This window comes from Grammomys surdaster, unplaced genomic scaffold (genome assembly GCF_004785775.1).
Source record: "Grammomys surdaster isolate TR1022 unplaced genomic scaffold, NIH_TR_1.0 183, whole genome shotgun sequence".
Taxonomy (NCBI): domain Eukaryota; kingdom Metazoa; phylum Chordata; class Mammalia; order Rodentia; family Muridae; genus Grammomys; species Grammomys surdaster.
The window spans coordinates 1,032,076-1,055,342 of NW_021604628.1; the positions used below are offsets into that span (position 1 = coordinate 1,032,076).

Sequence of the window (23,267 nt, forward strand, 5' to 3'; positions counted from 1 at the left end):
AGTATAAGTGTGTGGTCTACCGTGCCATGCATAGGTTCCCGCTCCTTATCTCTGTTCCAAGACAAAAAGGCAAGTCAATGTTTAGCCTCCTTCACAAAGTGAGAAACTGAGGCACAGAGAAGAAAACACCTCGGCAGCGCCACTTACTGAGACCACAGTAGGTAGGGACTCAGACCCTGCCGTTCCCTAGGCTGCCTTGCAACTCTGTTCACTGTCCTGTGAAATTCTATGAGTAGCTAAGAACTACTTAGTTCTGCCAGGAGGCCACCTGCTGTGACTAAAGGCCTGCTGAGAGTCAGTCAGTGAGGGACTTGGACGAGCTTGGGACCTTGGTCAGACCTCAGGTGTCCCCATAACAGCACCCTCACCACAGTAGCATACTCGGGACGCACATTCATTCCGCGGTGTTCTACGGAGTGTGTCATCTCAGAAGTGACCTTATTTGTTGCCTTAAAAGGAGCCTAGCGCTGTTCCCATTTTTCAGATGAGAAGGATGAGGCTCAGCAAGGTTACATAAACCCATGCAAATCGCTTTGGTCTGGAAGCCACAGCACTTCCTGGATTTCATTTGCTGGGGGCCCAGCCCAGTGCTAAGGACTCGGCTCTGGTTAGATCACAAGGGTAGGATCCTTTAATACCATCCCTCCCTCGCTGAGACCCCTCTTGCCCTTCCATCTCTGGGAACGAACATGTTTATTGATCCCTTTATGCACGTAATGTAAACGGACACTTACTAACTTAGTGGAGTTAACGGTGCTGAAATATTAACAAGCTTTTCTCCCTTAATTAGCTGCTCAGAGAACGGTGTCCAAGGGCGTGGGAGACGGCTTCCTGGGGCAGGCAACAGCAGGGTTGCCGCGTTTGATTCTGTGACCCCCTTCCTGTGACCTGTGGGCTATCAGACACGGGGTCTCCGAAGGAAATGAGCCTTGTCCTCCATGCTCTCAAAAATGGCCTAACCTTCATGTGACCCAGCTATTTACACGGCTGCCAGAAGCCTGGTCTCTATGCAATGCCAGCCAGGGGTGACCCAGGACACTTTCTGGGAGCCTGGTGAGACTAGTGGGACCTCCAGGTGCATGCTGGGAAAATCAGTTTGAAACAATCCCATCTCTCTCCGCCTATCTCCCCTAGCCTCACCCCAGTGTGTGCCATCTTCAGAGACACTCCTGCAGACTTTTGGCCCCATCCACCCCTGGTCATCCTCTCCCAGGCCAGTCACCCCATGGCCTGAAAAGCCTACTGTGCTGATCAAAGCCACGCCCACTGGGCAGAAGGACTAGCTCAGCCAGTGAAGTACTTGCCTTGCAAAGCACGGTGACCCCGGTATCCATGTAAAAAGCCAGAGTGTACTGGCTGGTTTTGTGTGTCAACTTGACACAAGCTGGAGTTATCACAGAGAAAGGAGCCTCCCTTGAGGAAATCCCTCCATGAGATCCAGCTGTAAGACATTTTCTCGAGGGGCAGTGGTGGCACACGCCTTTAATCCCAGTACTTGGGAGGCAGAGACAGGTGGATTTCTGAGTTCGAGGCCAGCCTGGTCTACAGAGTGAGTTCCAGGACAGCCAAAACTACACAGAGAAACCCTGTCTCAAAAAAAAAAAAAAAAAAAGACATTTTCTAAATTAGTGATAAAGGGGGTTGGGCCATTGTGGCTGGTGCCATCCCTGGACTGATAGTCCTGGATTCTATAAGAAAACAGGCTGAGCAAGCCAGTAAGGAGCACCCCTCCGTGGCCTCTGCATCAGCTCCTGCCTCCAGCTTCCTGTCCTGTGTGAGTTCCTGTCCTGACTTCCTTTGGTGATGAACAGCAATGTGGAAGTGTAAGCTGAATAAACCCTTTCCTCCCCAGCTTGCTTTGTGGACATGATGTTTTGTGTAGGAATACAAACCCTGACTAAGACACAGAGCAGGGTGTTGGTAGTGAGTGCTGAGGAGTGGGGAGAGACAGGTAGGTCCTTGGGTCTTGCTGACCAATGGGCCACCACTCTCAAAAAAAAAAAAATCAAGATGGATGGCTATTGAAGAACAATACTCAAAGTTGACCCCTGACCTCCACACATATGCATCTCATATGGATATGCAGTTGCACACACACACTAAGCAAATGATAAAAGGCCAATCACATGTCCAACCAAACTTCCCCTCATCTCTGAGCAAGGCATGGATCCACACCTAAGGATAACCAGCCCACCATCACCACCATTGAGTCCCCAAAGAAGCTAGGTTTGTATCGGCAGATGCACACACAGCCTGTTGGCAGAGCTAGAAGCTTCTGAAAGAGGCCAGCCATCTTATCAACCCATCTTTCTGAAAGCAGTGGCCAGCTCGTCTGTGCCCCAGTCTCTGGGAATATTCTGCATTTCGCCACATCTGTGCCTCATTGGAACGCATGCAAGTAAGCAGGAGGTAGGCCGGGTAATGCTGGAAAGCCGGAGGTGGGACATTTGTCAACTGCCAGTTGACAGCCATCCTTGGCCACCAGGGAAGACCTCTGAATGAGAACCTTTAGGTTCCTATGGATGCAGGGACACTGGTCCAAGCTTGAGCACAAAGTGCAGTGGTAGCCAGCACAGGGCAGCCACTCAGAGAAGAGAAAGCAGCAAGTCCTCAATCTCAGGCAGGAGCCTGCTAGATTGAGTCTATGAGGTGCTGGCGCTACATAAGGTGGATCTGAGGGACAGAGGCAGAACTTTTAGACTTCACAGTCATATGACTTTGGGCAAGTTAATAAACCTCTGAGCCTCAGTTTCTTTGTCTATAAGATAGGGAATGCTGGAACAGTGCTGTCCACCAGGAACAATATCCACTTGAGGATGGAGTACTAGGCACTCATTTCTGCTCTATTTCCAGTTGTTAACAGAGCCCAGGGTCCTCTGAGAGCCAGTCCCAAAGTTCCACAAGAGGAGTCAGTAAAACTGAATGGGAGCCACTTTAGCTGGATATTAAAATCATAGCAGCAAGGGAAGCTGAGAGAGCACCCCTTGATGTTGAGGCTAAGGCTGCTGTCTAGTGGCCTGGTTCAGGGATTTGGGGCCAAGCTCACTGGTTCACTCATTCAACATCCTAACTTGAACCCTGTCACCTAGCTCCAACATGCTCTCCCATTCTTATGGCTCCCTCAGCCCTGGTCTCAGCCAGGACCCTAGAGTCTGATTATAACCCAGTCTCCATTCCTTATAACTATACAGATCTTCCCAGTGGAGGTACAGGCTGGGGGGAGGCTCAGGCCTCGAGATGTGGCTCCCTGTCCCAACTGTGACAATAATTGCTGTGTGACTTGAAGCAAACCATAATACTCTAATTTGGAGCCTTAGTTTTCTCACTATAAAATGGGCTGACTGTAAACAGTGAGTGTTAAATATTTTAGGATGGCCTATCCCTGGCACAGCATGGGACACCTGACAGACACTCTAGAAGGACAGACAGGGTGGGGCAGAATGAACCAGACCCACACTACAGCCTGTCTATTCCAGAATGGACTCTCACAGCTTCCTGAGTGGCTGCTATCCCTATAAGTCTGGGACACAGATCCTGGGGATCAGGCATCTCCTGTTGCACCCCATCTAAATTCCCATCTTCGAAGGCAGAGCCTGGTTCAGGCCCTGACGAGAAACAAGCAAAGCAGGGCTGTGCTGAAGCCAGAGAACCCTGAAGACTCCTGACCCTAAAGCCCAGGAAGTCACCTGAGCCCATGGATCTGATACCCAACCCCAGAGCACAGGGTTTGACTTGGGTTTTTGGAAGGTATCTGGGACGCTGAGCCCTCAGACAAAATGGGTCAACGATGGTTGAGTGAGAATCTTTTCCATCGAATTTGCTGGAACCCAGGGTTAGGGGGAGGCTCTATGCCAGCTTTTCACTCGACTACACCCCCACAAAAATAACATCAGGCTCACAGCGGCTGGTTAAACGCGACATCTAACGAAGTGCTGTGTAAACTGCAAAGCCCGGTGCAGATCTAGTCTTGTTATGATCGCGAGAAGTCCAAACGTGGCCCCGGGATATGAAAAGTCAGAAATTAAAAAGTACGAGAGAATACATCTTTTAAACCGGGTCAGACAAACAGGCAGATGATCAGAGTCATGTAGCCGGGCTGCGCATGCGCCTATCCAACTGTCTCAGTGCCGAAAGCTAGACGTTCCGGGAGGAGACCTCTGAAGAAATTATTTCAAATGGAAAAATCACTCGCATGAGGATATTCATGGTGGTGTTATTGAAGAGAAAAGCAAATTGGTACCTGCTCTGGAGCTAGCTGCAGAGAAACGGTGACCCAAGCCTGGCCCATCAATTCAGAGGGTGCTACCTGTCCATTAAAGTGGCAGGGCTGAGAGCTCTGTCAATAGCGTGAGACGTGTGCGGGAGATAAAGTCAGCAGAGAGAGCGGAAGGGACGACTGTTTACAGCTATGTAAAAATGTATCGACAGGTATGGGCAGCGAACTCGAATGAATGCTTAATGTTTGATGCTCGCGAGGGCCGGCTGCTTCCTGTGAAGTTGTTTAAGTGGTTCATAATAACAATAACAACACTGAAAGCAAAATCAATCCTGCAGCTCGGGAGCTGGCAGGGCCCCAACTCCTAGGATGGAAGAAGAAAGAGGAGAGGCAGAGAAGAGAGGATGAAAGTCTAGAGGCCCCTTTCCCTCTCCTCAGGTTGCTCTGAGTCCCCAATGGAGCCCTCACCCTTGAGATGCTCTGAGCCAACTTCAGGGAGCAACCACAGACAGCCACACTTCCAGAACCTTCCCAAGACCGCCTGCATGTAGAGTCACCAGTGTGTTCCTGTGGGCCAGAAGGTCACCCTAGCCACCTGGGGCCATGGGAAGGTTGGCTCCAAGGTTATGCTAACTTCTTGCACCTCTCTATCCACTGGCTTCTGGAGCCAGCATCCCCCCACCCCTCTTTGAGCGGGACACACTGTCTGATGTCCTGATGACTACCTATCAGTTAGGAAGCTCCGAACTCTCCTTCTCCTGTGTCGTGTCTGCAACCCACTAGTGACCCTCCCCTGCTCAGTCTTCTGGAGCTTTCCTCTTGTATGCTCCTATCACCAGCTCCGGTCTGGATAGCTAAAGCAGCCTGTGACAGGTCTGTCGGACCTCCTCCCTCATCCACTAGCCTGCCTCCCTCACCACACAGCAGAAGCAGCAGCGACCTTTAACAGCAACCCCCTTCTCCTTCACTCACCCAGGACCCCCCCCCCCCCCTTCCCATCTCGCTTAAACCTAACCAGTACGTTCAGCAAACAGCAGCATTAGTTTCTTTCTTCCCGGCTGTGACCAATCACTTGACGTGTGAAGATAGAAAGGGCCAATCACCTGACGCGTTACAGGGAGGGGTGGGGTTATTCTGGCTCCCGGTCCTTCAGATGGTAGGATCCTGAGACCACGCTGAACCCACAGTTATAGCAGAGCAATGGACACTTTCTGCTCCTCGTTCACTGAATTCCAGCCCCTACGTGACAGCTGGGGTCTTCTCTCTCCAGTCAAACCTTTCTGGAAATATCTTCATTGACATACCCAGAGGTGTGTCTCCCAGGTGATCCAATGACAGCAGACAGTGTCAATCAGCCAACATGCCTGCTTTGTCCAGTCGTCTGTCCCCCGTTACGTCATATTCTACTGCCCTTCTCCATATGTCCTTGAGGCAGGCCAAGCCCACTCTTACCTCATAACCTCGGAGGTGCCACTGCTCTGCTTAGTTAAGTATCCTCCAACTCTCCAATTCGCTCTCCAGCCGTTTCTTCCAAGAGACCTTCCCGGGGCACCTCACTTACAGCCACACCCCATACCCCTACTTTGTGTGTTCTTTTATAAAACTCACCGAGGGGCTAGAGAGCTGGCTCAGCAGCTAAGGACACTTGATGCTCTTGCAGAGGACCCCAAGTTTAATTCCCAGCACCCATATCAAGTGGCTCACAACTGCCTGGAACTCTGGTTCCAGGGGATCTGATGCCCCCTTCTGGCCTCTGTGGATACCTGCATGTACATGCACATAGACACATACACAAACACATACTACTTTTAAAAGAAACAAAGACCATCCACGCCCAGCCATTTTTTTTTTGTTCTCTCTCTCTGTGTTCCTTCAAAGCAAACATTCCTGAGGAGGAGACATGTTAAATCTCTTAAAGGACATGCCATTTCCTTCCTAGAGTCAGAAAAAAAAAAAAAAGGTCTGGGAATCTATTCTCTTTAGCATCTAGTATATTTATAAATCAGGAAATAGAATGCCTGCCTTCCTCTTCAAGCACGCTCTTGTTAGTTGAGTTTTTCCCCCTCCATTACTGAAAGGTTTCTCTTCTCTCTCTCTCTCTTTTTTTTTTTTTTTTGTGGCTGTAAATGGCATAAACCGTGGGATCTGATTATAATGCTATGCCCACGAGCAAACTGTAAATGACTGGGTGGGTGATGAGTGAAGGGCTTGCTCCTGGGGCTGAGAGCTCCACAGGGGGATGGCTGTAGATAGGACATGATGGGGTTGCCTTTCAGGAAGGAAAGAAGTGTGGCGTTTGCAACAAGACAGAGGTGGCTGGTGGGTCTGCATAAGGCAGACAAACAGGAAGGGCAGCCTTTCACCTTTCTCCTTTCCAGACCCACAGCCTTAGCCTCATCCTCTGTCTCTCCAATACTGTGTCACCTGCCTGTACACGGAGCATGCCATGCCTCCCCTCAGGTGGCATTGTGTGTATGACACAGCCGGGACTGTGATTGCTCTCTGAGTCCTCTCTCAACTTGTCATTAAGCCCTCCTTGAACCAGGAACTGGACTAGGAACAGCTTAGCACACGTCAATTCTTCTCACGGGTGAGGAAATCGAGGCACGAGGGAAGTGAAACCCTGCCCAAGTTTTCACATGCCTGAGGCAGGACTGGAACCCAGGGTCCACTCTAGAAGGTTTCATGGCTTCCCTTCAGCCCACACTGCCCCACCGCGTTCCCCCCACCCCAACCACCCCGAGCAAGAGCGAGACATCATTCACCCACTGTGGTATATTTAGTTGTGTGATGCTGAAATTAAATACCAGTGGTATCACCTGAGCCCGGCAAGTCACGTGCAGCAGCTGACCTCAGAGCTGCCAGCCGCTGATACCTCGGTGTGAAGATCTTCACCCATCTTGCCCTCCCTGGGGCTCTGAAGGAGGGAAGGAAGCTGTGAAGGAGGGAGGGGGCCTCCACGCATGTGGGGCCATTTGGCCAACCCTTCCTAGAAGCCTTCTCTCTGGTTGCCATGCCACCACTCCTGAGAAGCCTAGGCCTGAGGGGGCCCCTGTATGTGGAGACTCTGGAAAGGGACTGCAGTGGCCCCCTAAAACTTCAGTCATTAGGGTCTCCCCAGTCATAAGAAAGGAACTGCTCTCTGGGGTCGTGGGGGATGTGAGGAGGGCCAGGCAGACGGCTGAGGGCACAAGAGAAAAAGGAACACCAGGGAGAAACCAAGGTAGATGGGGGAAGGGGATTTCTCTGGCCTGGTGACAAGAATACACTAGGCATTTACCAAATGTCGGGAGAAGAGGTTTTTTTTATCTCTCTCTCTCAAGATGGGGGGGTCCTCAGGTAGCCCAGGCTGCCCTGGAACTCACTATGTAGCCAAGGGTGACAATGAACTCCTGGACCATGTGGTGAGATCGCAGGCGTGCCCGTCCACCCAGTTTATGTAGTGTGGGGGACCTAACCAGCAACTCACACATGCTAGACAAACACTCCTCAGATGGTTTTACATCCCCAGCCCTGGAAGCAGGTATTATGGAAGGAGCTTGAAAGAGACTCCTGGCTAGGCCACTAGCAAAACCGTTTGCTTTGAGCAAGCTCACAGTAGAAACCTGAGTAGGGAAGTAGATATACAGGTGCCCTAATGTCCTGGCTGTCCTTTGAGTCAGACAAACTGTCCCCAATCAGTTGGTCATGGAGCTTCAGAAGGCAGACCCCTCCCCCAGTCTACTACTGGGCCCAGCTGGGGACATTGTGGTCCTGCACCAGCCCAGACTTTTTTCTGGCAAGGGTGCCTTGGGTGAGCGCACGCCTGGCGAAGGGCCCGGTGCCTGGGAATGAGGCTCTGGAGGGTGGCTTTGTGTTTTGTGAAAACTAAACCCACAACCAGGCCCAGGCAGCCAAGCAAAGCCTGCCGGGAAGGCTGGCAGGCCTCCTTCCCAAGCCCCCCCAGGAACTACGGGTAACACCAGCTGCCACCCTGGCTGGCACAGAAGACCCAGTGGACAAGGCCTGGGTCCAGCTCTGGCCTCCCAGCCTGACCCCCTTCTCCCTGGACTAAATTGGAATAGAAATGAGAAGGAATCACTCTCCTCTGTTTGAACAAATTGCTATGGATCCCTCCCTGTCTCAGGTCAGGGCTCTCGATGGGGGATATTTTCACTTGCCGACTGCTAATAGACTCGGGAGAAGCTGCCGGATCGATTGCGGCCGGGAAAATTAGCCATGAGCTCCGGGCCAGCCTCGGCCTGCCCCTGCCCCCTACCCCCAGGCCTCCTGGTGGGGGAGAGGAGAGGGCCTGTGGCCAGCAGGGACAAGAGCCAGGAAGAGACAGCTTGAACCCGGGGCGCTGAGGCTGAACCTGGTGACTGCCAGGAACCACAATCTGTTGGAGGGCTGAGGACAAAGGTAGCTGCTCAGAATCCCCAGGGATGTCCCCAGGGCACACATCCAGTACACACATCCATCCATCTGTATGTAACACCAGTATGTGTCCATACACACACACACAGACACACAGACACACACACACACACACACACACACACACACACACTCAAGCACACAGTGAAGAAACACTTGCCAGTCTCATGTTTGCCTCCAACAGAACTGGGGGGCAGAAGGGTGGGGCGAAGGCAAGCTCACCACCTGCTTCTCCCTCTCTTCCCAAAGTAAAAGGAAGAATCCACACGGGGGTGTTCTGACTCAGGGACTCAGGAGTCAGCACCTACTGGCCCCACCATGAGGCTAGTCCCAGGAACCACATTGTCTGGAAAAGCTAAGGCAAGGTAGGGTGGAGCTTGCCGTACCTTCTGAATGTCCTAGGAGTGAGGTAGTTTGAGAAGGCTGGCTATCCTGCTGGCTATCCTGCCATGTCAAACACTCGTGCGCGCGCACACACACACACACACCACATCTCAGTCCATGTGAGCCCAGGTCCCACAGAGGAGACAGAACAAAGCCACCAGCTTACAGCTGGCCACCAGTTTCTGCTTCTGAAAGACAGAGTTAACAGGGGAGCAGTGATCGCTCAGCCTCTCTAACCTTGCAGATCTGAGCTGCATGTAACACTTACGTGTGGCATACAGAGGGTGCTCGCTAAGTGTTGAATTCATCTGGGGTCCCAGTTAGAAGCATCCCCAAAAGGCCAGAGGTGTTCCTCTGTGGCCCTTGTGAAAGCTGCAGCTGTTCAGGGCTGCAGGACAGCAAACTCCTTAAAGATAAGGACAGAATTCTGTAGACCTCAAAACTCGGCCTGTTTGGCAAGCTGCTACACCATTTTGACCTGATTTTTTGAATTCTTCAGAACTGAGGTCCACCTGCAGAATTTCCCAAGGTACCCTGAGGACCCCTGCTTGTCCTCAATACTCCTTGATTTTGTCCCCTCCGAAGACAGACTCTACCTTTATTTGCTAGAAATATTTAGGCAATGGTTTTCAACCTGTGGGTCGTGACCCCCTTCGGTCGTTAAATGACCTTTTCCCGGGGTCACCTAAGACGAGCTGTGTATCCGATATCTACATAACAATTTATAACAGTAGTGGAATTACAGTTATGAAGTAGCCACACTAATAAGTCCTTGCCACAACAGGAGGAATCGTGTTAAAGTTAGGTCACAGCGTTAGGAAGGCTGAGGGCCACTGACTTAGGAGAACCCCACATACCGGGATTTAATGAGCAGCTCTGGAAAGAGGCATGAACCGAGGGCATCCAGCTCTTCAAACCAGGCTGGCTCCATCCACAAAGGCCAGGCTGAGGGGTGAGGCCTGCTGTCAGTGCCCTATGTTCCTCTAGCCATTTCAGTGGCTAGCCATCCTGCCGTTCATTGCACGGAGCTTGACGTCATCTTGCCCACCACTACAGCGGATGTTCCTCCGTGCCCTGTGGACTCAGAGGTCAGACTTAACAAGGGTCCTACAGTGGGGAGAGATGTTTGGCCAATGGAGGAAGCAGAGATGGGTGTGTCCTTGCCTCAAGAAGAGAGGCAGATATGAACCAGAGCTTTCCAGAAAGACACAGGCAAACTGGTTTAACCAGGCTCCTCAAGGGAGATGGAGAAGGGACCCCTTGTTTCCAGAGATCACTTCCCTGCTTCAACCCATGCTGCCTAAAACCTCAGCTCCATGGGCATGGTGTCCCCCACTGAAGCACCATGGCTATAACCATGTTCACACTATGCCATGTTCACACCCCATCCCTTACCCCAAGTATTGGCAGCCCCTGGATACCACCACTCCCCTCCAGGTCCTGAACCACCTACTCATTAGGACTGGGCCTGGGCTTCCAGGCCTTCCCTGCTGGAGATGGTGCTGTCCCCTGCCGGCTGGTTGTTGACTGCATGGCGGATCTTGTGGGAAGTGTGTCAGCCAGCTCCACCCACAACGAGACAAGAGCCTCCTGACATTTCATGAAGGGTTCTGACGTCCACCCCTCCAGACTCAAAGCAAGCACGTCACCGAGTCTGGGGGGAAACTGAGGCAGTGGGAGATTTGGAATGGGGTTCAAGGGGCAGGGAGAGACAGGAATTCATTAATACTGTAGTGACATGCCGAAGAGGTGACATGGGATATTGAAAGAGATTTGACTCTGGAGTCCTTCTATATGGCCATAGACTTCAGCCTGGTCCCATGGTAGCTGTGTGATCTTCAGAAACGTTTCGTCTCTGATCTCAGGTCTCTTCCTGCAGAGATCCAGATGCACTGGGTTGTATGAGGCCACAGTGGGGTGGCCGAGTCCTGTCTGCCACACCCTCTAGTGCTTCTGCAGCTGCTCTATGGGGAGCCCAGCCTCACTGCACATAGACCTTCTCAGATGCAGGATGCTAACCCAACCTTCCCCAAGGTCTCCTGCATTTTGCTGGTGCATTAGAACCAGACCCAAGGGATCAGGCCACTGGAATGCAGTTCTCGTCCAGCTTGGCCCTCCCGGGAGTCCACTCAGAGTTGGAGAAATGAGCCTCTGTCAAGATGTCAAGATAAGAAGAGGCTCGGGGCCAGGGACAGATTCAGGCGGACTCAGCTCCGGGTCTTTCTGATGTCAGATTATGTTCCAGCAAGTTGAAATAAGGTCAGGCAGTAGCAAGAACTTCCCAAAACGGAGGACCAAAGAAAGGAACAGGAAATTGTAGTGGGGCTTCATGGTCTCATGAGAGAGTGGCTCCCTAGAAGTTAGCGAATGAACTTGGTCACCTCAGAAAGATTCCCCAGCCCTTTAGGATCTGGTCCTGCAAGCCAGGAAGCTGCCACTTCCCAGGCCATGGAATTCAGGCTGAAATAAGATACCTGCTAGTGGAGACAGACTCCCTGGAGAGCCAGGAGAGAGGGTTTGGGAGGGCAGGGGGTCGCTTGGGGGAAAGGGACATAGCCACAGGCAGGCAGGAGTCCAGGCATGACTCTTACAGGAAAGTCTGAGTGACTGCAGACAAGTCACTTGCCTGGTCTGGTTTAGGTCTTCTCCCAGGCCCTGTCTCATCCAAGGGAGGTCAGCCGGGCCGGTGAAGTGTGCCCATTCACACCACTCAGACCTCAGTGAAGACATGGCAGTGGGAAAGGAAGATGGTTCAGTGGTGGGCAGGTGCTTGGTTGGCACACAGCTTGATGACCTTGCCGTCTCTGGTCTCAAGTGTCCTACACTCTCAGAGATCCACATCTGGGTCACCTGAGGCCACAGGGGGATGGCTAGGTCTGACATACCCTGTTGGGACCCCATTCCCATCCCCCACCCCCAGCACTACTTGAAAAAGCCAGGTTTGGGTTGGAAAGATGTTCAGTGGTTAAGAGCATTTGCTGGCCTAGCAAGAAGACCCACGTTCAGAGGGCCCGTCACCCACATCAGGTCACTGTCACCTATAACTCTAGCTCCACGGGGCTTCATGCCTAATCTGACTTCCAAAGGCACCCGTACTTATGTGTATACACACAGAGACACATAACTAAAAATAAATCTTAAAAAAATAAATAGATAAAGCCAGACATGTATTCACAGTTCTGGGAATGCACAGCCAGGCAGGTCCTCGGGGCTCGCTGGTCAACCAGTTCAGCCAATCAGTGAGCCGCAGGTCAAGGTGGCAAGCAATTGAGAAGGACCCCTGACATGGACCGCTGGTCTCTTACATATACAAACTCCAAAATAGATCAACAGCTGACTGGAGGGTGGTGTCTAGCTTGTCAGCCATCTACTTCCATCTTTATCTCTTTTTCATTTTTATTATTATTATAATTTGTTGTGAGGTGTGTGTGTGTGTGTGTGTGTGTGTGTGCGCGTGTCCATTCCAAGGTGAGCTTGTGGAGGTCAAAGAGTAATTTTCAGAAGTCAATTCTCTCCTTCCATCATGTGGGACCTGGGGATTGAACTCAGGTCCTCGGGCTTCGTGGCAAGTGCCTTTACTGGCTGAGCCAGCTCGTTGACCCCCATGCACGTCTTTCTGTGGAACTCCTGTAGGTCAGCATGTGCCCACTTCAGCCTCCTTTACAGTTAAAATGGCCGAGGAATCCGAGGCTGCCCAATGTAAGCAGAACCCGGGGGCTTCTGAGAAAGCTTCTTGAAAGGAAGGAGGCTGAGCCGGGCGGTGGTGGCGCACGCCTTTAGTTCCAGCACTCAGGAGGCAGAGGCAGACCCACTTCTGAGTTCAAGGGATAGTCTGGTCTAAAGAGAGAGTTTCGGGACAGTCAGAGCTACACAGAGAAACCCTGTCTCCGAGGGGGAAAAAAAAAGGACTGGCCAAAATGTCAGACATGCTGATTTAAGTATGCATGACAAAACACGCGTGTTTGGGGGACTGATATTTGTTGGACTGACCCGGGTTATCTGATATACAGCCAAATCCGGGGACTTAAGCAGATCCCCCAAGGTGGGAGGAGCCTGGAGAATCCCTGGACCCGAGGAGCCAGAGACTGAAGCCTCGGTGTTTCATAGGTAAACATGGTCCCTGGAAGACCGGGGGGGGGGGTGGGGGCTGGGGGTGGCGCGCGCGCTCCTCATGCCGCTTTAGGAATCAACCCATCCTCCCAAGAAAGGCTAGGGAGCAAACCGACAGGGCAGTGCCACTGGAGCCTCACAGTTGAGGTAGTACAGGCAGGTGTGAAGTCTGTCATTGGGCAGCTTTGAGTTCAAATCCCGACTCTGCCACCTACCTGCCAACTTTAAGACCTCGCTACATCACTCAGCCTGACCCTCAACCTTTCCACTTGGAAAACGAGGGCTGTGGGGAGCTCCTCAGAGACATCCACCCCCTGCAGTGTATCTTTCTGCCCTTAGCTGCCTCGGGGTGAGGAGGCTCTGTGGTTAAAGGCAGGAATCAAGTGGTATCCCGATCTCCTGGCATGAGTCTTCTGTGAGAACCATCCAAGCCAATGGCTGCAGCTGGTGGCTTTGGGAATAAAGGGACTGCATTAAAGCCCCCAGGGTCGAGTGGAGCTTGACTGACCCTCAGCTTGGGCAGTGGCCTGGAACCCTAGACAAATCCTGAAGACATCCTAGGGAGAAGATACAGCTAGGCCTGGCTTGTTCTGACGTATCTGCACCCACTGAGTGGATCTAGATAGCCTCTACGTCAAAGCACCAATTTCAGGGCTTCCAGCTGAAGCTTCCGTCTGCAGAGCTCCTGCGGCGGCGGAGGGTCCAGCCTGCACTCTGGATAGGTGAAGAGTCTAGCCTGCACTGTGGATAAGCCCCCCACAGTTTCCAACCCGCCAGATAATCCTAGCATCCTGGCTGACTCTGGGGCTGGAAGGGAACCAAAGAGAGTGTGGGGTGGCTTCTCCCAAGCCCTCAAGCCACTACACACGCTGAAGCCACCACCTTCTACCAGGGGCAGGCGAACAGGACTCAGGTTAGAGTCCCTTCAGGCCTCCGTGGTCCTCCAAACTTGTCACACATGCGGCTGCTGCTTCCTACTTTTCAACACTCTGCTTCTGTTCAGCACCCACTCGGGGACGACCCTCTGTCTGCTGCCACCGACTCTGCTCCTGAGAGAGTCCCCATGGCTCACCTCAGAGCTGGCATCCTGTAGAGGCTTCCCTGTGAACCCTAGGAGCCGTAGGTGACAAACCCACCTTCCAGACAGAGAAACTGAGGCTCTCCTTGAAGAAGCAGCCAAGTACCCGGTGGGCTCTACTCACCTGCCTACTGCCCCTGTAATGCAAAGAGCAATCCAGGTACCAGCCAGTGTCTCTGCTAGGAACAGCCTAGATCTGCGCTTTTACCAAAGGCCTCCTGGAGAAAACCTGAGGAACCCCCCAACTTCAGTGGACCCCGAAACACCTTCTCTTCTACCTCACACAGTACCCCTCAACTCTGCCCCTGCCTTCTACGTCCCCAACCCTTCTCAAGCCACCATTGACAGGCCTCCCTAATGAGATCGACTTTGTCTCATCTCTCTCTTCTCCCTAGACATGGGTACATTTCAGGACCCTGGCCTCAGCCACTGTCCCCACAGACACACCCCTTCTCTGCTGATGTCCGTTTTGCTTTGTGGAGAGAAACCAAGGCCCATGGTAACCTCTTCTGAGCCGTGTTCTCCTCACACCAGCAGCCTCTCTGCCGGTCAACCTACACACAAAGCCCACCTTCAAAACCACTCAGCGGCTAGGAACGTGGCTCAGTCCACAGGGGCCTTGCCTAGCATGCACAAAGCCCTGAGTTCGGTCCTCAACACTCCCAGTGCTTTGAAGACGACTGCAGGAAAGACAGAAGTTCAAGGTCATTCTTGACTACCCAGCCAGCCCTACTCAAAACAAAACCCGGACCATTAAAGCTATTTGCCTAGGCCTTTGTTTGCCTGTCTGCTGGCTGAAAGAAGGCTGGCCCAGGGCCGCTTCTCTTCTCAGGGTTTCACGCTGGGGCAGGATCAAGCAGCAATTCAGAAGCTCGGGACCTTACCCTTTTCACTCTCCTGTCCCAAATCTGTCTAATCAACAGCTTTTTATTCTGCCTTTTCCCACTGCGAGCCTGCTCCCCAACTGCAAACCTCAGGCCATTGTCGGCGACTTTCCCCATGGGATCTCTTTCCCTGCCTTGCTCTGGGTCTCGTGACCATGTTCTGTAGGATCTCCAACTCAACCCCTTTCCCTCCTTCAAAGGACTAGAAAACTTCCCCCTTGCCCTCCTCAGGCTCCAAACCCTTCCACCGTGCTCCGTCCCACTTAAACTCAGAAGCCCTTACAGAGCCTTCCATGCTCCAGACATCTGACCTGACCAATTCTCAGATCCTGTCTGTTCCCCTCCTTCCTCCTCCTGCTCTTTCTCTTCCCTACAAAGAGCTGCTAAATTTTGTCCTAACAAGCCAGGTTGTGTCCGTACCCCAGGGCCTTTGCACTGGTTGTTTCCCCAACCTGGACCGCTTCTGTGGATATTCGTGTGGTTTCTTCCCTAGGTATATCTTCAGGTGTCTGCTTTGGGGACAGCTCCCAGGGAAGGCCCCCATCCTCAGCCACCATGTATGAACTTGACACTATCTCTCCTCAGTCCCCTGGTCTGTACCATATTCCTCTCAGTAAGATGCATTATATGCATGTTCTCATGTTGTGGTCAGTCTCTCCCTCCGTAGGCATGTAAACTCTGGGAGAAACAAGAACTGGTCATGACCCCACTTCCCAAAAGCTTAAATTCAGTTCTTTTAGTTTTTTCTCTCCCAGCCACTGAGCCAGACCAAAGCCTCAAGAAAACGCTGCACCCTGCAAGGACCCCAGAAAGTCTCTCCACACGGTCCCCTCAAACACGGTAAACATCACTGTTTCCTTTCCTACCAAGACCCTCCTGCCCGTCTTCCCAAGCCATCCACCATTGCAGGCTTTGCAGTTCATAACTCTGGGGCCTATGTGGGGGGCTGCAACCTCATCTCTCTGAACCTCCTGGCTTTTTCAGGGGTGATATGGGCTGAGGTGTCTATCTCTCCAGGAGGCTTGGTGTGAGCTGGAGACAGTAACGCAGATTCATGATCTCCATCCTTCTCCTCCTCCTCCTCCTCCTCCTCCTCCTCCTCCTCCTCCTCCTCCTTCTCCCAGCCCTGGTTTCCTTTCAATCAATGCTGCTTGACTAACAAGGCAACCTCCTCTCTATGTCCAGGGTCTTCACCTCTGCATGCCCTTTGCCAGGGATAGCTTTCCCAGGTCTGGCGGCTGATGACCAAGGCTGGTCCAATCTCCATCATCCACAAGCCCTGGGAGGTGACTTTTGCATCCTCCCCAAGTGTCTCCTGTTGTCTTTACCAAGAAGGGTTTATCGGATCTTTGTGGAACTATTCCCTCCTTCCATGACGCATGTTAAGCAGCCCCATGGTGCCCAGAACCTGCTTTAAGAGAAGCAGAGACTCAGTAGATACCAAAGAAAATCATTCTTCACTTTCCTTCTCCCTACCCAGAAGGCCCGTGAGACCAACTCTGGGGATCCTGTCTTACCAACTGTGCCACCCTAAGTAGGTTACCTATGACCTTGAAGCCTTAGTTCAATGACAAAGACAGTCACCCCCTGGGCTGCTTTCTTAGTATATCATGGAAAATGAAGGCCACAGTCAGGTCAAGACTTGGCAGGGCACAGGGGTACCACCATGCCTGTGAATGGTCATCACCTTCACCAAGGATCCTCCCTGAAACGGGTCACTCCCCTATATACTAAAAGATGCTAGGAAGAGCCATACCCGGTGTGTGGGGACTGAGTTTTATTTTCTTAGACTTTGGTGTATTCCTTGATTGTTCTGCAGAGCACATATGTTATCCAGTCTTAGGAAAAAAGGAAGACTCCATTGTTTAAAAATAAATAAAATCCATTCCTTTGAGCTAAGCACAGCCTCTCGCCTGCCTCCTGCATCAGCTATTAAATGGCACGTGGGCCCGTAGTCTTCTGACAGCAGACAAGGAGATGCCGGCCAGGGACCATACCTAGGTTTGAAAAGAGGCAATTTTGGAGAGGTATCAGACCCCTGCTCATACAGCACCTGTGATAACCAGAGACCTAGAAGCTCAACAGAGCCCTCACGAAGTTCTCAATGGCCCAGAGGAGAATTGAATAATCTTGTAAATGCAGGAAGTGTAGCTTTATCTAAGGGTGGTTGCCCTTAGATTCTGAGTCAGGTATGTGGGAGTTGGAAAAAGCCCCTTTCCACCCCAGGCTGGGGAATCGGGACAGGAAGAGTCCCATTCTGTGACAGTGTAAGGCCAGCAAAGAAAGGGAAGCAGCGATATGGTGGCCAAGTCTGCCCCCTGCTGGCGATATCTGGAAGAACAGCTTTATAACGAGGGGCCCTAAGGGAATACACCCCACCTCTTTGACTTACAGGCATCAGGGACTTGCTCAAACTGAGGTATCTAGGCAGGGAGAAGGTGAAGTAGGGCCTTTTCTAGACTGAGAGACCGGAAATTCCCTTCCAAGTCTCCCCAGCTTTTGTGGGTGGGGTACCTTCCGGTCCAATCTTCCTGAACCCAGTCACAGAAAGAGTCATCGGGATTTCTGTGGGGAACAGGTTGAGAGAAAAGGAGCCTATACATTCTACCTGGGCCTTAATACATCCAGGACCTTTCATGCCTCCTGGGCAACCTGGAGAAGCCAGCCCTGCTACCACGGCCTGATATCCACTCCCACCCCAGGTATCGATCTCCTGCATCATTCATTTGCCAGGCCTTGGCGGCTGTGATTAGCTCCCTCCACCTCCCTATGGAGCCCCCCGCCCATCCCTTCATGTTCCAGCAAAGCAGAGCTAATACAGGGCTCTAAATGAGGCTTTGCCACCCGGCCACAGCATCTCAGAGCTAGACCTAGCCAATTACATGTAGGCTCCTCAGATAGTCCCAGCCTGCCCCTTAAGGGTACTTTCCTAACTCACACAATCCCTTCCAATCTAGCTTCCAGACCCCTGAACCTCACCCATGTATGATACTCGGATGCCCAGCCTGCAGAATAGGAAGGGGCATCTGCCTGAAGTGTGTGTGTTGGGGGGGTGGGGGACACAGCCAACCAGAAGGAGCTGAATAGAATGACCCTGTGAGGAGCCCCCAGGCAGGCTTGGGGGTGCTGCCAAAAGCAGCACAGGCAAAATAGTCTGGATTTGTGGACACAAAACAATCTTTGCCTCCGGCAGTGTCTCCAACAAAGGATGAAACCAGAAAGGGGACAAAGTAGGCAGGAACCTTCCTAGGGAGTTAGGAAAACCTAAACCTGCTGCTGACTCAAGGGGCAGCCTGCTTCCAGAACCTGCTTCTCCAGGCTGCCTCTTTCAAGGCAGGGGTGTGGAACTCAGAGAGAAAAAGTCCCAAGTGTCCCCACCCACCTCAATACTAGAAACCCCCGCACTGGGAAATTTCAGTTCCCGAAATTCCTCTCCCCTCCCGCCGCCCCCATCCCCCAGAGGTGGGGAGAACCTGCCTTGGTGATAATTCTGTAAGCGATGTTGCTCTTGTCAAATTATTCAACATCTGTCTTCATGTTCCCACAAAAATTAGCATAGGATAGTAGTTTCTGATGACACCTTGGGTGAAATATTTTGACTTCCCCCAGTAAGTTGCAAACAACCTGTCTTAAGGATAATGTCACTTCCCACTCCTGCATATTAAATAATCCAGGGGTTTGTTGTGGGTTTTTTTTTTTTTTTGTACCGAGCTGAATCCTGCTCATTGGCCCCTGCCTGGAAGTCTGACTGCTTTGAGAAGATAGGAAATCTCTGACTGTGCCTTCATAGAGCGTGTTACCCCTCCTTCATCAGCCTACTGTCTTTGTCACAAAACTAGACCTCTCTGGGGCCCGCCTCAGCCCTACACACACACACACACACACACACACACACTGGCCCGACAGAAGGCAGATTATAGGATCCACCCTGAAAACAACAAACTAGGCTAGAGATTGAGACTCGGGGAAGGAGAAGGCCCTGCTCCAAATGGACCATCTGGTCTCACACCCGGCCACTATAGCATCTGTGGCCCCAAAGAAAAGCACAGCCACCTGGCCAGCCTGTGAGGGCCTCCCCCAATCCTGCTGATGATGACCAGCTTTAGAGAGGTAGTGTGGACCCGGCAGGATGCAGAGTCTAGAGCTCTGAGCCGCTGTCTCCCACTAGGTTGGGCTGACCCTCATCCATGTCAGAGGCTTCTATTCCCATTCCTCTTTCCTGCCCTGGTCCCAGCCTCCTTATGAGATTACCCTCCTTCATCAGCACCACAGGCCTGGGACAGAACCCAGAGCTGGGGTAGCAGCTAAAGTCTATCTCCAGCATACACTGACATACTACCACTCCCTCCTCCGAGCTAGTGAACCCCAGCACTTCAGACTCTTGCCTAGGACCTCATGCTCTCTGAATAGCAACCTCCAACGAAAGCCTTAGTAATGCCAAGCTCTGGAGACACCTGAAAACCTCACGAAGCATCGTCTGCCTGCCCCAACTATAGCCCATCACCTACTCAAACAGTCTCATTGGCGTTCCTACACGGTGCTGGGTACCAGACTGGGGCTGGATGCTGCGGTGGATGGCCAGGGTGGGACATCTCCATCCCTGTAATACTTCCACACTCCCTCTCATTTGCTTCATCTGCTTTGGGGTTCACAGAAAAAAGGGTGGGGTAGAACACATCCTGCATCTTCACCCTACTCCTTAGTTCCAACCCTGCTGAGATGTCACTAAGCGCTTGTAACCCCACAAGGGACACTGTCCCTCCAGCTCCTGTTTCTCCTGATTCTCGATCACCTCCAAAAAAGATGTCCCACTTGGAAATCCTCTCTGCAACCCAGCCTTCCCTGGAGCCAAGCTCTCTAAGAGCAGGCGCAAAGAATGTCTCTGAAGAAAGAGGGGCAGACCCAGTGTATCTACCCTTCCTTGATTTGTAACAAGAGCAGCCGGGATCCTGGCATATGAGAGGTGGGACAGAGAAACTTGAAAATGAGGGTCTACAGAGACCATGGTTCTTGTTCCCCAACCTCTGTCCTCTTTGTTGAGGTTCCTAAGTAGACCCAGAGAGGCCTCCTTAAATGTGCATTGGGCCGCCCAGATGAAGATGGAAGAACCCAAGCCAGAGAGCATATGGTGTCATCAGACCAGCCCAAGGACACAGGAGGAAGATGCTGGCATCTCAGGAGGGTGTGTGAGCAAGTTACAATAGCCGCTTGGGGTACTCCCTTGAAGGTGGCAGTGGCTGAGCTGCCGGCATCTTTAGTGGTACTGGAGGACAGGAACTCTGAGGCCTCTGGTGTCTTTCTCTGTCCAGTTTCATAGTCCCCCACCCCCACCCCATACATAAAGCCCAGTCTCTTGCAGCAACCCTCCTGCCTGCCTTTTCTGGCCTATGCCAGGGGCCAGGCAGTAAGAGACACACAAACTAATTAAGAAGCAGAGTTTGGCTGGATGCCTGGGCTGGCCTCACCAGGGAATTAAGCCCAAGCCAGCTAGCTGTTAGAGCCCAAGGGTGTACACTTTCCAGATATTCCCTCTCCAGGGCGTTCCTTTCTCCTGCCCGACACAGAGACCCAGGACCTGAAACTAGTAGCCAGGGGATATGGCTTCTGTCACCAACACAGTCCAGGTCCAACTCCCTCTACTCTCAAAGAGAATAATTAGATTCTTAGCCCCAGAGAAAGCGGGAGAATCTTGCCCTCCCCAGCCGCACATCATTAGAAAGTAACTACAAAGCCCGCCCTGCGGTGAGCAGAAGGCAAGGAAAGTCAGGGCCATGGGCTCTGGGGACTGACTGACTTTACGTGCTGTGCACGTCGGGAGGATGACCCTGGGTAGTATTGAACCAAGGAGTCTTCAGTGGGGAAACCCGCGGCATGGAGTGGAGAAAAGGTGACCAGAATACTCTATGGCGCAACCGAGCATGTCTTGGGCAACCAAGAACAGAGCTGCGTGACGGGAGGCAGAGTTTAGACACGTAGCCGGATGGGTGCGAGCCGCGTTTGCGTTTCCTAAGGACTGTGGCTGAATGTGTCTGTGTGTGCAAGCAGGCAGACTGAAGCCGGGGTTGGGGTTCGGTGGTTGGGAAGCAGGGACAGGAAGAGCTGGCTCAGGAGAGGTCTGAAAAAGGATGCTGAAAACAGTAAGCGCCTGCACTAGGGGATGCCCAGCATTGGCTCAGACTGCTTAGAAGCCAGAAGAGGCGATCGAGCAGCGGCCACTGCCGGGAAGGCGAGCCAGCCTCAGGGCCGCCGTGCTGGAGAGCTTCTCGCCCGCCAGCCGCACACAACTCCGGATCGCACATCGCCCGCTTCCACTCGGGAAGCTGAGCCGAGGGAGGAAAAGGATTCAGTAGGAACCAGCTACTCCAGCCCAAAGCTTGGGCTCTTCCCGGGTCTCCTGAGCCCACTGTATTATTCTCCCAAGACTTCCGGATCTCTCCAGCCCCTGGAAAGATTTCGGAAAGCCGAGACCTCACCCCGGCATCCCCAGCCACACGCCAATACCCTAGGACCGGTTCTCAGGCTCGGGAGCAGCCTGCTCGGTCTCCCGGCGCCCAGGCGAGGGCGGAGACGCGGCCATCCTTTCTAGAGTGCAAGCCCAGGGCTCCACCGAGCCCCGGCAGCGCGCACTTTGAGCAAGATCTTGCAAAGTTTCCGCGCGGCTCCGCCAGGGTGGAGCGGGACGCTGGCTCTTACCGTAGACTCCTTGTCCCCGACAGTGGAAGGGGATCAGCGCCAGAAGTAGAAGGCAGGTCACCTCCATCTTCACGGCTAGTCCTTCATCCCCGCGAGGCGGCGCAGCCTGAGAGGCGGCGGGGGGCGCATCCGCCGGGGCACCGCGATGCCCTCTGCGTTCCCTCCTTTTCCCTGAGACGCGACGGAGAGGGCGGCGACCGAGACTAGGAGTCTGAGCAAGCCGCGCGACTCGGCTCCGTCCTCTTCCCACTGTGCGGCTGCCCGGGTGGAGACGCAGGGGGCGCTGGCCCAGACCTTGATGCCTCTGCGCACCGGGCGCAGCAGCCAGCTCCCTGGCCCAGAAAGCTCGGCCACCGAGCAGTCCTGGGTCCCCAGGGCTGTCCGCCGAGGGTGCTGAGCGCGGGGGGACCTCTCTGCTGCGGCGGCCGATCTCCGATCCAACAGGCCACCGATGCCTGACAAACTTGTCGTTTCCCCGCCCAGGGGACGCCCCTCCGCGGAGCCAAGGCCGGGAGGCCGGGGCTCAGCTTTGGTTAATCCGCTGGCTCCAGTCCTGCAGTAGGCATGGAGGGCTCCGCAGCCCGACCCAAGAGAGCCGAGCTGGGCGCCCTTTCCGGAGGCGAGGGCGCCCGGGTCCCGGTCCTCTGGAGCGCCGGAGCAGCGAGGACTGGGTTCGGCCGCGGGGCGAGCGCTCCGGGTCCCCGAGTCCACGAAGTTAGCCGAGCCGCCGCCGAGGAATCCGGGGGAGGCGATCGCGTCCCGGCGCCCCCGCGGGAATCCGGAGAACGATTCCAAAGCAAGAGGGACCGCAGCCAGCAAGGGAAAGAGGAAAGTTTGAGTCCTTTGAAAATAATTCGCGCTCTTGCGGAGGCCCGGGCTCAGGAGCCGCCGGCCGCCTCCTCTCTCCCCGCTCCTCTCCCGCCGTCTGGCCGCCGCCGTGGCATTCCCGGGCTCCGCGATCTCGGGAGAGCGGGGCTGCGCCGCGCCCCAAGTTGGGCGTCCCCGCCCCCCTCCCGGAGGCCTGGGCCCGAGGGGGCCCCAGCGGGCGGGGCCGGGCCGGGCTCCCGGGCACGGCGGCCACTCCGGCTCCGGGGCCGCGGGAGCGCTCCGCTCGCTCGGCAACTTGGGCTTCGCTGTGCTGCTTTCTGGTCCCTCCGAGCTTTTCATTCCGCGCTTCCTCCACCTCCCCACCACCACCACCCCGCCTCCCGCTCTCCCTCCTCCCTCTCTCCCTCCTCCCATCTCCGCGATCGGTCTCTCGCTCTCCCACCCTTTGTCGCTCGCTCTCCTGTTTGATTCCCCTCCAGTTAAAAAAAAAAAAGAGGAGCCAATTAAAGGCAGCCCAGCTCGCCCGGCCCAGCCTCTGTCCAATTTTCTTGCTTCCCCCAGGACCAATTAGAGAAAACAAAACAGGGCTGGGGGAAGCTCTCTCTCTCTCTCTCTCTCTCTCTCTCTCTCTCTCTCTCTCTCTCTCTCTCTCTCTCTC

General features: G+C 53.5%; 1 protein-coding gene across 3 annotated transcripts in view; it reads right to left on the reverse strand.

Annotated features, from left to right (window-relative positions):
- Mdga1 (MAM domain containing glycosylphosphatidylinositol anchor 1) overlaps positions 1–22,203 on the reverse strand; it is a 57,270-nt gene extending 35,067 nt beyond the window's left edge. For 2 of the 3 annotated variants that reach the window (XM_028767946.1, XM_028767944.1), the window contains exon 1: positions 21,782–21,848. In XM_028767946.1, the coding sequence (XP_028623779.1) occupies positions 21,782–21,848 (67 nt within the window). Of the gene's footprint in view, positions 1–21,781 lie in introns of all 3 variants that reach the window. The other variant, XM_028767945.1, reaches the window with a different exon arrangement.
- Between the last annotated feature and the right edge of the window lie 1,064 nt (positions 22,204–23,267).